Genomic DNA, 16,068 nt, shown 5'->3' on the forward strand with positions numbered 1-16,068 from the left:
ATCAATTGCAGCTGTCCTCGGCTTGCATGGGGTTTAGCACTATGTGTGGAATACAACCAAACTTATTACTGCATGCATTCTTGCTGCAGCAGCTGACGATGGCTACTTTATAGGTGAAGATGGTTTCGGGCTTGAAAGTGGCGGAGGAGGAGCTGAAATGCATATTTGGACATTATGGCTATTGCCATCCTTCTCGTTGCTCTTTCTCTCGCTCAATAACATGTGGGAGTGCTTCCATTCACCTGAACCATAGATCAAGATGGAACTATTACCACTCAACACCTGCATCCGCAACATAACAAAGAAATGAACTTTTTCTTTTCATGTGGGCACCGAATTCCAAAAGAGAACGTTTCTGTTATTAATAAGAGTAGAACGAGGTCTGTTATGGAAATAAGGTACGTCACAACGTGGGCTCAACTCGGCGGTCTTACTTTGGGGGATGTCCATCAAAAATGGAATTGGAAAATCGAAAAACCGGAATAGATCCGAGAGTGACGTGTTAGACAAGCACTGTCTATTAAATTATCATCTGAATGTGAGGCCTACTTTATGTTGACGGATCTTGTCCCTATGGCGTCATTGCTTTTGAAGAATTATTGCTCTTAAGTACCTTCTTCTCTTTCCTTTATTAGCAATATTGCAACGTTTATGATATAGAAATATTTTTAATGGCTTGTGATTCTCAGTCTACAGCCAAGTCATTGAACTGAAATCCTAACATCCCTTCCAATCGGGCGAGAGAATTAATGAAAAAAATGAGTAACGCAAAATGAGACAGAAATGATCATTCCAGCTTGAACAAAATTTATCTTGATATTTAGCCACCGCATCGGATCAAAACTTCATGCTCTTGGTTTCCATAACTCCACCAACCATCCAAGAAAGTGCAGCAAATTTGATTTTTGTTATTTCCCGAGCCCAATTGCTCTACACAAATCAAAAGTCTAAATCATGTCCAGAGCGGTTTCAGAGCTCCTTAGACCAATTTGGATACACAAATGCGACTGTTTATGTGGTTTATGTATAAGGAATGCCTTTTGACGGTGTTCGTTTCTCTCGAGTGAACACGCAATGTCGCCAGTTCTCCATTTTTGTCGTTTCAAGGCAGGCCACCCTCAAGGCTTCGGAAGCTCGAGGAAACCAAGCATAGGGATTTCTGGTGAGAGAGCCTAGGGAGAAATGAACTCGAACCGACCGCTCAACCAACGAGCCGTAGCATTGGCTTCATTGGTCTCCCTTGGGTGAAGAAGGGTGCCCAACATACACTCCCTTTGCCCTGTGCGTACTCACATCATTCATTTGGACTCAACAAGCAACATCCATTTCCAACAAATGTTCTCACACACTTCGATGACAATCGGGCTCGATAAAAAAGCGGCATAAAAATGTGTCGCATCCGGGGTTTCTTTTACCGGTTCGATAAAGGGGAAAAGAGATGGGACAGCCATAACCAACACTGACGCACGATTCGGCAATGTTTTAAAGTGGCCCACAATATTTTAGATAAACTTTGGGAGAAGATTCCCGGGCCAGTCACACAAGGGCCAAATAATGAGGATGGGCCTGGCCCTAAACAAGAATGAAAGTGCAATAGTCCTGGCAATCGGAGATAATATTGCGAGGAGCCCTTTTTCGTTCTGTTTCGGTAAGTGCATCGTGGCCGATTTGGTGACCAAAGATTGATGTCGACCAAATATAGTGAAAAGCCTGAGGGAGAAAAAAAAAACTAGCAGCGTTTGTTTAGCTCAAGATTTGCACAATCCTTGGAATAGGACTAGCCAGATAGAGAATATTGCTAATGGAAAATGAGTGCAAAACACGAACCAACTCAATATAAATGCTTCGCTCTTAAGAGATTTGGTTTGGAACACGCTGCTCGAGCCTCAGAACAATAATAGAAAATTGTAGATGGATGATTTAAAGTGGGTGTCTGATCTTCTACGAAATGAGCTACAACTGGGATAAAAACGGACTCCACGGAATCTTTCTCTAAAGTGTTTTTTTTTCAAAATTGACCTCACTTCGTGCTCATCTGAAAATCAGGCCCAACGATCAAAATTTGATCCTGGTTACATCGTCCATTAAATTTTCAAAATAGAATATCTGAATCATCTGGATCACGTTTTTCGAAATTTTGGCCAGTAATTTACATCGTTTCAGTCTGTTAACAATCCAAGAGCCTGTGGGTTTGCTTTTATTGCTAGGCTAATTGATGAAGTGCCATATAAATGTATTATTCACGTTCATATCAATTTTAACGAAAGTGACTTTAGCTTTACTCCTGAACTTGGCCCTTAATCGAGCATTTTCTTGGAAAATGCCCTAAAATGACGGGCAAGGCTTTTATTCTAATGCAACCTGTCCGTTCCATTCAGGTATGTGGGTGGAAACCACATTCAAGAGATCTCTCAGCAAGGCGCTTCTGGCCCTCAGTTTGAAGACCACGAATTACACAGCTTCAATACCGGGGATTTGAGTGGCTCGGCCCATGGGAAAAAGGGTTCTTCCCCACCTAGTTCAGCCCAATGTCCCAATGGGGCCAAGAAATCCTCACCCGTTAACTCCACCCATTTGATGGAATCATTCCGCAAGAGGAGTCAGAGACGACGACGTCGATTCCAATGGTTGTCACGTTGTGTGAGTATGAGGACTTCAGCCTTCAGCTCGAATGGATCCGATGACTCATCACTTCCCAGGAACTCAGATGACACTCCGGTGAGTTGAAGGTTTACTATCTATCCATTGTAACAATGTAGGAATGCTTCGTGCTTTTGAATGGCACATCTCGTGTCTACCTATCGAAGCATTTTTCGTTGGAGCCGTACTTTTGTGGATGATGTGGGATTGTCAAGGAGATCTACTATGCTGGTTTAAAGAACAAGGAAAAGCAGAATAGACGTTTGGGAGTCGTTTGTATATAAATGGTCCCAAATGGAACAATTGTCAATTTACGAGGCCCTCTTGACAAATGTCGAATTTTATGGACTGTTGGCTGGGAACTTCGCAATCGGGGAACGTGAGCCTATGTTACTAAAAGTGGCCAATGACATCCGAGGACAAAAGTGCATTGTTTGCAGATTTACTGTTTACCTTGAACAGTTAAACCATTTGGTATGGACAACAAATTGCAGCCACGTTTTGTTGGTAATTATGTAGTTGCGAGTAATAATCGATCAATGTATGATACCTGTAAACGATAGACTTCATAATCAACATTTTTGCCTTGCTATTAAGATAAAATAAAAGCATTGACCTTATTGAAGTGAAGTGTAATCAGTTCCAAGATTCCATTGGCACTTTTGGGTACATATAAAAAATATTTCTCGGGAATCCACATTCATGTTAGAATGTTTAGACAAGAAACGTTCTTTTGAGTTGACAAACCAGTGCCTGGTCCATATTGGCAATGTTTCTGCGTATAGTGGGATGATGCAACATTGGTTTATGGAAGTCACAATTGCCAAGCGTCTTGTTATGTAGTTTCCATCAATCCAGGGCCTCAAGAATGAACGATCACAGTTTTGTTGGAACTAAAATGGGACTGTTCATCATAGGTAGTGGCCGATGGTTGGCATCTTGTTTCCCCCCATGCATAGCTCTGTATTGAATGATCGTAAATAAAAGTCGTTTTTCCTTACAGAGCCAAGGTAAAATGGCTGTTGTAGAATCCACGAAGAGACCGAGGCCATTTTTCTTGCGGAGGCGTTCTACTCTATCTTCTTCAATTCAGAGCAACGTCAGTGGCAGAATGAGTCGAGCTCAATCCTCCTTCCCCAGAAAGTTAAAATCGTCTACCTCTCCACCAGCTCAAATCCAAACTCGAAATGGGATCAGAACCTCCTTGTCGATCAAGGTACGAGTGCGACACACAGAGATGGGACTTTCATCTATTTCGGTCCCTATCGTGAACCACGTACAGTAGTACTTGAGATAGAGATGATGGGCTTCAAGGGTGGAAGTATGGGAATGAAATTTGTTGACACGGCAAGAAACCAATTCCGACTTGTCGATAGTTCTTTTTACGATGATCCCATACGTTCTTGAGGGAAACCTTTTGTTGTTGTTAGCTAGGACCCCGTTTTGAACATCTTTTTCCGGCAATTTAAAGCAAGATGATGCTCTGTTCAAGATTGTCATAATGAACGTATGCTACCGTTGAAGGCATATATGTAATATTCAAATCTAGGGGATGATAAATTTGTGATGGCTTTGGCATTATTGAGCTTTGCAAGCCACATACATACATAATGAAGAAAAAGGTTGTTTGAGGAAGCTCAAAAGGGCGCATGCGTAACTTCATAATCAATCCCAATAGAAAATAAATGCTAAGTAGGTCATAATGTAGCGGAAATCCCTTGTGTCGAACGACCTTTCGTTTCTACCCACGTAGAAGGACCTCAATGCGTTTGGGAATACCTTAAAATTAATGGAAAAGGTAATACTTACGATATTCCATTTCGTTTGACCGAAACATGATGGCCCAGAAAAATCAATGGAAATGGTATTCATACATGCATGTCAATTCATATTTGCCGTGTACCACAGTACACAAAACTTATGTATGTATGTATGTGTTGCCAACAAGCCATGCACGTCAGTTTTTTCAAGGCAGTTTTATAAAGGACAGCTTACAAGGAGTCAAGGTATTCCGGACACCTCCGGATCCAAGTTGTACCAAAAGAGCGCAATTATGGTGAAGAGTTGGGTTTTCATGCAAAGATTGGCAACACTGTCAGTGATTCAGATCTACTGTAAACTAGAGTCACTTCAACTGAATCAGCTGGCTGAGCCTTGTTCTATGGTTACTGATTAAGGTGCCAAAGAAAATTACCTTTTTTCTACTATCGTACGTTTACTAATGCGCTTAATAAACCACCCATTAAAATCTGCTGTTCTGATGAGCTTCAAAGAACTAGGTCAGCTTTAAAATCAATAAGACCCCATTACTAGCAAAGTAGGTGAATGGAGTACGACCCAAAAGCTTTGATTAGTCTTCACGATAGGTTTCATCAATATTAATTTTTGAGTTTCGATTGCACTTTTAAGTCCCATTTTTCGCTGATGTTGAAGGGCCCAACCGAGGCCCTTCAAGGTTAAAAGCTTGCATTTCGGTTCGAAACGCATCACTAGCCTTCTATTTGAATACACTAGAGAGGTACTTTTTTGATTACCAATTTTTTTAACAAAACGAGTACCATGGAGCACAGCCACTGTACTTCCAAGGGTGTTCGGAATTGTAGTTTCAAAGGAAACTTATTTTCCTGCCTTACTTTTTACAGCTCATATTTTCGAAGGAAAACACAATCACTAGCCTTCTATTTGAATACGCTAGAGAGGTACTTGTTTGATTACCAATTTTTTTAACAAAACGAGTACCATGGAGTACTGTCACTGTACTTCCAAGGGTGTTCGGAATTGTAGTTTCAAAGGAAACTTATTTTCCTGCCTTACTTTTTACACCTCATATTTTCGAAGGAAAGCACAATTGGCTTCTTCTTAGAAGTGGGCAGACCTTGTGATCTTTCATTCTCGGCAATGTTTTGAAGACGCTCTTTTCAATGAAATCTAGATTTTAGTGCACGTTGGTTGTGGTTGATTGCAGGCTTGTTACACGAAATAAATATTTTCCAAATGAGCTAAACCTACAACGAAAAAGAAACATGATTGAACTGCAGTTTGAAAATATTAAAGATTAACTACTTTTGATACCAATGTATATGTATTTACAATCAAATATATTTTACAAGTAGGCGACAAAGGTATGGAAGTGGAATTTAAATACCATTCCTACTTTACCCTCATCCTGCGTAGTTCACGTCTCAAGACGATTTTTTTCGTGTACTCGAATGCAAAGTAGCTCTGTGAAGCCTTGCTTGTCTTCTGCATTTCGGGTATTTTTGGGGAGTCGTCAAAGTGGCTGGAATCCAACTAAAGCTTAAGCAAAGATAGATGGGAACATGACCACAGACAAAATTGTACTGTACGAACACTCAAAGCCTGGACGGAATTCCCACCAGATGAAGCAATAAGAAGAGGAGAACGGCGGGGGAAAACCAGATTTGCGGCCAATAAAGGCCATGGCTAACGTGTCTAGAATATCAAGGGCTCATATTCATCCTTGGCACGTGGGTGTACGTACACATTGGCACACATTACTAATTGAGCCACGTAATGGACCCAGGCTAATGCTGCCCTTTCGTCTATTCATTCGCAGGGTGAGGATCGACGGCCTGTCCAAAATTCGCCTCTGTTTCAACTCACGACTGCCAGTGAAGAACTCCCACCCCAATTTGAGTCTGGAATCGATCGGAACCGACATCAGTGTGTGAGCGACATCCACTTGGCCTCGAATGGGTGAGAATCACGACCTTCATGCTTCCTTTTAGCGCTTCTTATGGCCCGCGTGAGCTGGGTGAGGGTAGCAACCTTGAGAGCTGGAAAGTCTTTTGCATTTTGTTATTTAAAGGGGGGAAAAGGACATAAAACGCTGTCAAGGAGTTGCATTCGTGCAAAATGAAAACTTCAAGGACTACATATTGATGGTACTGCTACAGGAACGTGGTGGGGCCTTGGGAACTTTTGTTAATTAAGGAATGTTGAACCCGCCCTTTCTATGCTAGGAATTCAAATTTGGTGCACTCTCTGGGTAACCGATCACCCAAAGTTCTGTGGTGAAAGAGTTAAGTGTTCAATTGCATTTGAAGGAAAAACTGGGTAAGGCTCGAATCAGAACAACAAGGGTTCCACTTTCACTTTGGAACTTAATGCCCAGAAACAATTTGTAGAATTTCTAAGTGAAAACTGAGAATTACGATGGTAAGTAGAAATCACTTTTGGGGACACGTTAACAAGCAATGAACGAGGTGCTTTCAAAATCAAAACGCACTCGGTTTCCAATATTTGAATCAAGGAGTGTAAAAATAGAAATAGTCCCGTGGACAATTTGATTAGCTCTTCCTCAATTCAATAACTCGAACCGGTGACCATGGTTTATTTATATCCATTTAACACCTACCGCCTGTCCCTACAACAACATGATTTTGAAGGGAATTTTAGAGGCTAAGTCGCAATCTGAACTTGGGACAAAATAAAAATTGAACAATTACACATTATTAAAAGCTTTTTGAAACGTCGTTAGAGGACATTTCAGCGGTGCTTTGCCTCCTAATCGGTTACTTGATTGAAAAGGAAGAGTTTCTTGAGCACCCTGTTAACGGCCTTGCAACTGATTGGGAGGTAACGCATTGCTCGAACGTCTTCTAGCGAGGTTTTGCTGAGCTTTCCTTTCCAGGTCTGACGGCTTCCATTGCGTAGACGAGCAGCAGGTGTGTATTGCCGTGTATTACCCTACCCTTGGCTCGATTTCTGGCTAGCCAAGTCCATGCTTTTTAGTGCTATCTAAATTACACAATGAGTTGTTGCTTTAACACCTTAAATGGGCGAACCAGCAATCATTTCCAAAGAATTAATGATGATAACTGAGCGAGAGTGGTTAGAACTCCGATCATCAGATGGTAGGTCGAGCGAGAGAGAGCGGGCTGCTATCTGACTGTCAATAACTTATAAAAAAGGTCAGTCATAGGCGTTATTGAAATTTAATAAAGCGGCTCAAAATTGTTTCCTTTTCATCAATCTAAGTGTTGATCCAATACTAGCTTTTTTAAAGCGAATATATATTGCATTTGAAAGCACCTCCTTCCCCGAATGTGAATTTGTTAAGATGTTCGATTATTATGCATTTGCCAAACGAGAAAGGTTGCATTTAAAATTACCCTTTTATTGAAGTCATTGCAACTGTAAATGTAATCAGTTAGGTACACTTCAAAAGTTTTTGGCATAGTGAGACACTTTTCTGCTTTGTTCAGCAAAAATGATGTTCTTTTGGAATGGTTTTACACACTCTCCTTCCATGACGAACACTCTCGTTTTCCAAATATAGATGAAAAGGCTGAAACATTGATCTGTGATCATTCATTATTGTTTAGTGTTTGCAACGAGTCTGCTTAGCTTTTGAAACATTTTTTTCCGGGCCCTATTTTTCTTTCATCCTCTTCTCGATAATGGATCCACTTGTTGATCAATCGGTAAGAGAATATTGAAAATGTTAATGGCCCATGAATACAAGTGGGTATCGGTCCATTGAATCTGGGATTACCTTCATCAATTCCAAATAATGAAGCAAATGTACTTCGAATTACCAAGATGGGCTACTTATTTCATTGAAATGACACTTGACTACATCGGCCCTTATTACCAATCGGCCTTTATTTGCTCGCCACATAATTCGAACTTCGCCCCCACACATAGGAGTTTAATAACATTTCACATAGTGACAGTGAAAAACTCACATACCTTCACTGAGGTGCATTATTAATTATTTTTGCCTTGTCTAATATATGTGTAAATCTATGAAGACCCCACTCGAGGGGTTTCCGTGCCAGAGAGGTTTCCTCCATTGTTGATCTTGTGCTTGGAGAGGCAATTGATAGCTTTGTTTGTAGGAGCTCATTGCCTACGTTGTTATTCAAAAGAGGACTCTCAGCGAGCTTCCTAGATTCAATTCGAAAGTGCAGTGCAGTTAGTGTTAAACCCAGGTCAGATGGCTTAATCAGGGTTTGGTGAACTTTCAACCCTTATACGTATATAACAGGACCTTCGACTTGATTAAAGAAGGCTTTTTTAAAAAGAGAAACAAGAGAGGTCGGTTTTTTTCTTACATCATGATTGCTTACTTATGGACCAAAATCCGAGATTAGGTTCAGTCCTTGACGATAATGAAAAAGGGCGATTCCTTGTGGTAAATGGTGAGGTTCAAAAGAGGCATTCTTCAAATGTGTAATCATATCACCACCTTATGAAAGTTTTCGCATCCCGCTCGCTTTCTCGTAACTTTGGACTTCAAAGAGCCGAGCTGAAATTTGAAATGAGGTGAAACTCCAAACATTGGATATCTAGGATTTCTTCAAAATGATGACTATGAAGGCAGCTCTCATCCGTAACTTTGAGATACAAAAATACGTTACGTGTCACCTGGAGGGAGACACTCAGAGAAGTTTTTAAGTGAAGATATTCTCAACCTTGTGCATTCATTCAAAATTTCATAATTATTTTTGCGACCAGGCTAAAAAATAAGCATTGCCTTCTTGATCGGTGAATGCCTGAGAAACCTCTCCGACATAGAAACCAATGGTCTCCAAACTTGATTACCTTGACAACTTGGTTTCTTTAGGCTGATCTTGAGATCCGAGAAGAAGACCCCCAAACTAAACAATGACGCTTAAAATCAATTTCATCCAGGTCCTTTGGCATTTTTGCATATTTGATTGACCCAAAAAATATGTCACCACTTTTCCAAAGCGAATGTACGCGTTTTCTTTAAATACGCTTTGAGTTTTTCCCAAAAGCAAAGCATTTCTATATGTGGATGAACAAAAAGCTTGTACAGAGTTAGCATCGTGGTGCTACCTCTGGACTTAAACGTGTGATATATCCAGCCACACATTTGAAAAGCTTTACCCACCTTCAACTGGATATGCTCACCGAGCTTTTCATTATTTTGGAGGACTACACCTAAATCTTTGATAAATGAGACCTGCTCAAAATATTTACCTCCATCATCTACGAGTGGAGTGTTTGATAGCTTCGTCCCAAATGTCATTGAACGGTATTTCAGACCACCAGAACTTTACCCGTTCCTAGCAAACTAATTCTGTATCTAGCATTAGTACGAGTACATTACAACAAAGTTTTTGAAATTGAGCAATAACGATGATCACGAGGAGCTGGTGTAGCCGAGCATTTTAATGGACAGCGCAAACAAGGTAAGACTCCTCTTCCCAGGTACCGTGGGTTCAAACCCCGGTGCCGGAAGTAAGTCTAGTTTGCAAAAGCTCGAGCAGGTCTAAAGATGTTTTACTAGGAACATTGAGTGCGTCTTGAGAGCACTCTCAAGCCCCCGAGAATCCGGGCCAGTTAAAACAATGATGTCCAACTCTCTTCTTTTTCGGGCTCCTTCATTGTTCAATTTGCTGCCCTCAAATATTCGTAGGGCTTATGTCGGCCTTGTTGATCCGGTTGCAACTTTCTAGTCAGACTTGGACAAGTTTTTGACTAAAATTCCCGATCAACCTTATATTCAAGGGTTAGTCAAATCAGCCAACTCTAATTCGTTGGTCGATCAAATAATATATGTAATTATAAAAGTTAAGTCAAATGCATAAATTTATCACCTTGAACTGCCGGGATTCCAATCCCAGTAGCGGTAAGGAAGTTCACAAACAAAAAAATGGAGGAGACCCAATGTGGAGCCCGACTCACTTGACCACACTTTTGTCACTAACGAATCCCACGACCTTAACTACCACGAAAGAAACTTCTTGACCAATTGAAAGCCTTCCCTTGGATTCTCAATGGTTCTCAGAATTGAAGGAAGGCTCTCAATGTTCAATGTCACTCATTTCATCATTCTGCACCAAAAAGACCGACAATACATTTCAGAGTTTAATGCAGTATAAATATACTTGGACAATGGAAATTCCATCGGAAATTACTTTATAGGAATGAGCCTTCTTCAATCCACTCGATTGATTGTTTCGATGCTTAATAATGACACTTTTTAGCAAACCAAGTCCAATAAGTGTTTTCATAAATGACGAGAGAGTGAAAGAAACGACAACATCCCACCAATTAGAGCATTTTCAAGTGACGTCTTGTTTTATCCGACCTAAATCTCTTACCAAATGCTTTAATCAGACCCAATTGCCTCCGGTACGCCGGTCTCAAGATAATGTAGTCCTTATGGTTGCTCATTGCCGTGCCTTATTGATTTAGCAACACAGAAACTGAGATAATGGTTAGAAGAAGCTTATTGGAGCATGACTTTTTACACCTGATCAAAAGAAGGAAATAACAGTCAGAAGATTCAGAACATAGTTAGGGAATTAGATGAGTTAATATCAAGAGCATCAATTACACAAATCATAGAAATACGCCTTGCCCAAATTCAGTATATTTTACTGCATGTTGCTGTGAAGTAAAGGACAGAACATTGAATTAGAATGATTGGAAAATCAAATTTGAACAGCCTTTCCCTAACCCGACGCCGAATTGGTTTTCATTTTCCATTTGAAAATTTGAAAACGTGAGATTGAAAGAAGAGAATCTTGCAAATTTTGTTCCGACCGGTTTGGAGCTGAAAAAATCTAATGAAGACGATCGAGTCATTATGAATTGTATTGCTTAAGATCTTGCTTAAGAATTGTAATGAATTTTCCTTCTGGCCATTTGTCAGCAAGTTCGTTCCACTTCATATAGTTAGAACAAGCGACAACTTTGCTCAAGAATTGCTTTTTTCCGTCTGTCAAAATGTTCCAATTTTAAGGACACTCCCTTTGACTTTCTTGGCCTGGTGCAAAATCTTGGCCTTAGATTAAGTGGGATTCGTGCAGATTTTCTTATCATTTACTTCATCTGCACAATTCAAAAAAGGGATTGGAATACATGGATATTCTGAATGAGGCTCTCATTTGCATACGAGAATCTAATTATGCTGTGAGAACTGTATATGCATTCCCAAAACCCTTTCGAAAGCTATATATCTAAAGAAACCTTTTTTGTGTCCAGCCTTGTCCATTACTTGGGGTGTGCACTGCTCATCTCGCTGTGGCCTTTAGTATTCCACATTCTGATGTGATGTGCTAATTCTCTTCCAGGGGGCGTTCCAGTCCGTTCCTCTCTCGGAAATCCACAATCTCGGATAAAGGCGGACCTTGTTCCATCCAAGCTCATCACACGAACTCGAATGGAGGGGTTGAAGTGGGTGTCAAAAGGACGTCGTTAAGTTTTTATGAGTCCTCCAAACCTTCGTCGACACGAGGTCAACGCGTCCTTCGCAAACGCCACGAGAAGTCCGTGCTCATCCTGGTTCTCATCGTATTTGTGTTCCTCGTCTGCCATTCATTTCGATTGGGCGTCCAGACATTTCAGGTATGCGTTTCTTTCATTCTTTAGCAGACTGGGAGCATTCTAATAAGTGTAAAAGACCCGACAAGGATGATTGAAGAGCTGTAAACACGTGGATGGGCATTGTAAGACACAAATTTTACTGTGGTAAACATATGATGACATTTGATGACATTTGGGAATTCGGCCAGGGAAAATTGTTTTACTTTTTTTTAGAAGCTGGACCCAAGGATTGGGAACAATGAAGAAAAGGCCGAAAAATAAGGATTTGATTCAAGAACTGATATCTTGATATCAAGATAATGTTAGGACCTCCTCTTTGTGCTTTGATTTCATTGAGATATTTTGCTTTGTGATGTTTTAGCCGAGCAAATCGAACATACTGAATAGTTTCGGATGATGAAACATAAAAATTGGATGGAAAAAAAATATTTGCGAAAAATATATGCGAATAATTATCAACCTCAAGGATTTCGTTACTTGGAGGAATCCGTACTGAAAGGATGGAACTAAAAGATTACGTGCATCAATCGAACGATTTTAAAGTAAAGGCAGTTGGTCTAAAAAGTCAAAACAAGTCTGATAACTCGCAAAGCGGATTATCTGCTCTATATCACTAAAATCCATTGAACATTTGACGGAAATTGACGGAATCACTCTATGGAGTTCAATTTCAAATATGATTTAGTTTTAACCATCAATAATAATCTCGTGGTCAAGTGTTTGAATAAGTTTTTTCACTGCTTTAATTTAATAATGGTTGAGTATGCAGCCAAGGATGTGAGTATTTAGATGCCTAAAATGTTTTCCACTATCTATCAATATTTACATAATGCCCTTGATCCAGTAGATAGGTTTGGTAAACTATTTCAAGAGGGATCCATTAAATGATTGCTGGAATTTTTTAAACAAAGGAATCCCCCATCTGTGATTGCGACGCTATTGCTCAATAATTTTTGGTATCATAAAAAAAACCAATTAACAATAACGATGATAAATGTGTTCAATTATGATACCTTTGGACGAAATGTGAATGGTTTCCAAATTTTCATACTTTTGGTAAAAAACACAAAGCCTCCTTTTTTTTTGTTTCTCTGATGGAAGAAACTGAAAATTAAACGGTCACATGTGAACAGCTTTTGTAGTTTGGCCTTTCTAGGATCCGGGAATGGAACACTTAGACAGATGATGAATAGCTTCTGAAGCTTCCTTTTCAGGCTCTATGATTACACTTAAACTGAAGCGAGGAGCTTTGAAAAATATATGAAAGAAAGACATGAATGGTCTGGCTTTTCCTGAGAGGCAAATATTAATACATTTTGCAGTCCAGTTGAGTCTAAAGCCATTGGATTCGAACTATTCTCGTTCCGTCTCATTTTACATACGAGATTCCAAGAAATGAAATTCGAAAGGAGGAACTTTCCAGTTGTTCCTTAACCTGAATTTCAGGTGATAATTTGATAGATATACGATGTTCTTGGTTTGACCCAAAGAAAAGAGATCTTTCTGAATGTCCAAAAATTAAACATGGGTAATTGATTTGATCTGGATGAGTAGGGATAAAAATGGGTAATAAAGCATTTGTGTTATGAGTTACGCCATGTAAAGATTTTTGGTTATTCTTTCATCAGATGCCTCAAAGTATCGTTTCCGAGTTCCCAATTTCCAAGCAAAAAATGTATGCTGTTCCAAGAATATTTCTTCACGTAATCTCTTTAACGCTCCATTTCCATTTCATGATAATGAAAACTGTTTTTTTTGTACCTATGTAGAATATGCCTTGGCTTTTACATTCTTTACCCAACTATAACTTGTAACATTTATGAAGCTTTCACTTCGATTTAAGGAAACGACTTGTCAGAATTTAATTCGCGATATGTAGTTATTTCCCTAAATCTTGTTATATGAGTACGCTGTTTTGTCCAAAGGAATAAATGTTGCATCTGGCATTACGTTTCGTGCCAATTTTTCAGCACTCGTGCTTGTATTCTACCAAGGTTTAAAAGGTCGGTTACTTCCTGTTTTTTTGTGGAAATAATCTGTTTTAGAAGTTTGTTCAAAAGATTAGTCTCCAAGCAGTCCATTTTCTCGAAATCCATGTCTTTCTTAAAGGATAAGTTTGCTGTTGTCAACTAAATAATCTATGAGATTGGAACTGAGAGAGAAGGCACTTGAAATTCATAATAATAAGGATAATCTTGTCCCCTCAAAGTCAGGTTTTATACACAATGATTTTCAACAAGAACACCCTTAGAAACTCCTTGATGTAGAGCCCCTTTCGGGAACAACGTAGAAGCTGGGAAAAGCTCAAACATGATTTAGACAGCTAAGAACTTTTTCAAAATACAAAGCTCGGCCAAAATCTCTCAAATGATTGAATTTTTTCATTTGCAGACATTGCATTCCGAGCAAAGTACCAAGGATCACTACAACTTCTGCATAAATCGCCCCGTTCCAAGACTGAATTATCCGGTGGAGTTCGTCATCCTAAGCTCGTTCAACAATCTTTTCCTCGTTCTGAATTCGTCCATCAATTTCATTGTCTACTGCGCAGTGCGAAAAACCTTTCGGAAAACCATTTTCCGAATCCTTCGATGTCAGTCGAGAAATGTCAATAGCGTTTGATTTTCGTAGTCTGGCTCATCTCGCCGCTCATTATTGTCTATATGACGTACGTACTAGTATTATGTAAACGCTTGTTAGCATCATTGTATCTGTCACGGCTATTGCTCAATATACAGTACACATATGTACTTCCGTAAAAGGGGAATTTTCATTTTCTTGCATGTTCGCTTTGCTGACTTTGTGGTAAAACAGGTCGTCTAAAACAAAAATCAATCGCACAGTCGAGCCGATTTGTTATTTTTCGTTAGGGTTGCAAAATTAGTTGAGACTAAATAAGAGCAACAAAACAACGCATGGTAATTTTCCTGTAACTATAAAATCCTAAACAGTTCAGGATAGAAAATTTATAAATCTGATGTAACATTTAATTTATTTAAAATTAAGAGTTAGGTAGATATGATCATAAAAGAAATTAAAACCCAAAACCACCAACAAGGCGCAATTTTTGTGAGCGATTTTCTTAGTTGGTTGTTGACTAAAATAAGAAAATGCGCATGATTTCAAAAAGTAGTTGAGGTAATTTTGACATCTCTGATGTCAATCTGAATCGTTGACAAGGTTGCAAATTCTGAACATGAATCCCAATTGTCATCCTCTGCTACATAAAGGCTCTCTTTTGATACGCTACATAAAACAGGTTTTAGCGAGTTGTCTGAACGCTTTTTTGCCTCTCGTTTAGGTGAACTTTTTGGTGGGTCAAGTGAAGCATTCCTTGATTCACCCAAAAAAGGGTATTTATAATCTAGAAAAGAGTATCTCTTTGCAATATCTGAAGTACATTGGGTATAATGCTAAAGGCGACTCACATTTCAACACCTTGTGGTAGTTATGAAGATGATTTTCAGCAATCTAGAAACTGCATTTACAGGTCAAAGACAATGGTCTAGTTTATCACAGCTGATATCTAATCAGATCAGTTGAGTATTCAGTTGCCAAAGTCATTTTGCTGTTGCCAGAAGCTCAAAAACAACCGAAGATGAAGCTCCCCAATTGCTTGTTGTGTTCAAAAACAACAGTACTGATCTGGTTGAGTCCCGTTTTTCTGAGCACATTATGGTACCTTGTGGACCGCCTTTGGGAGTCTGCAGTACAGACGGTGGAAGTGAAACATGTGTTTGAGGAGATTCATTGCTCCAATGTGTTCAACGTGTCCTCAAATTTTAGGTACATAGAATTTCACTCCTTTATGATCGACCTGCTATACCTGCTGTTTTTATTTCCAATAATTTCCCTCCCCAGCACATATCGACAATTCAATCCCAAAGTCATTTCCACCAAATTCCTGTCATCCCAAACAAATGCCAATTGCCTGGATGGCCTATTATCCAATTGCAGGAGCTTTTCCGTTATATATGATGAATTTTTGGAACACGTTCCAATCCGNCATCTAGCATATTATAAGCAATGGAAGTCAGGGCTGAAAATTGTGTTGGCTCTTAACTACTCTGAGGGTGTTCTTGGTTTTCAATCTTGTTTCAT

At 39.5% G+C, this 16,068-nt stretch overlaps 2 protein-coding genes across 3 annotated transcripts in view; both read left to right on the forward strand.

Annotated features, from left to right (window-relative positions):
* Window positions 1-14,728, forward strand: part of LOC131890680 (uncharacterized) — a 43,673-nt gene extending 28,945 nt beyond the window's left edge. The window contains exons 6-10 of the mRNA XM_059240084.1: window positions 2,379-2,718; window positions 3,644-3,856; window positions 6,218-6,357; window positions 11,715-11,988; window positions 14,359-14,728. Of these exons, the coding sequence (XP_059096067.1) occupies window positions 2,379-2,718; window positions 3,644-3,856; window positions 6,218-6,357; window positions 11,715-11,988; window positions 14,359-14,589 (1,198 nt within the window). The 3' untranslated portion in view covers window positions 14,590-14,728. The remainder of the gene's footprint in view (window positions 1-2,378; window positions 2,719-3,643; window positions 3,857-6,217; window positions 6,358-11,714; window positions 11,989-14,358) is intronic.
* Window positions 14,729-15,499: 771 nt separating this feature from the next.
* The window catches only part of LOC131891080 (uncharacterized), a 1,139-nt gene continuing 570 nt past the window's right edge, over window positions 15,500-16,068 (forward strand). The window contains exons 1-2 of one of the 2 annotated variants that reach the window (XM_059240581.1): window positions 15,500-15,753; window positions 15,829-15,898. In XM_059240581.1, the coding sequence (XP_059096564.1) occupies window positions 15,566-15,753; window positions 15,829-15,898 (258 nt within the window). In that variant the 5' untranslated portion in view covers window positions 15,500-15,565. The remainder of the gene's footprint in view (window positions 15,754-15,828; window positions 15,899-16,068) is intronic. The other variant, XM_059240582.1, reaches the window with a different exon arrangement.

Source organism: Tigriopus californicus, chromosome 11 (assembly GCF_007210705.1).
Source record: "Tigriopus californicus strain San Diego chromosome 11, Tcal_SD_v2.1, whole genome shotgun sequence".
Lineage (NCBI taxonomy): Eukaryota > Metazoa > Arthropoda > Copepoda > Harpacticoida > Harpacticidae > Tigriopus > Tigriopus californicus.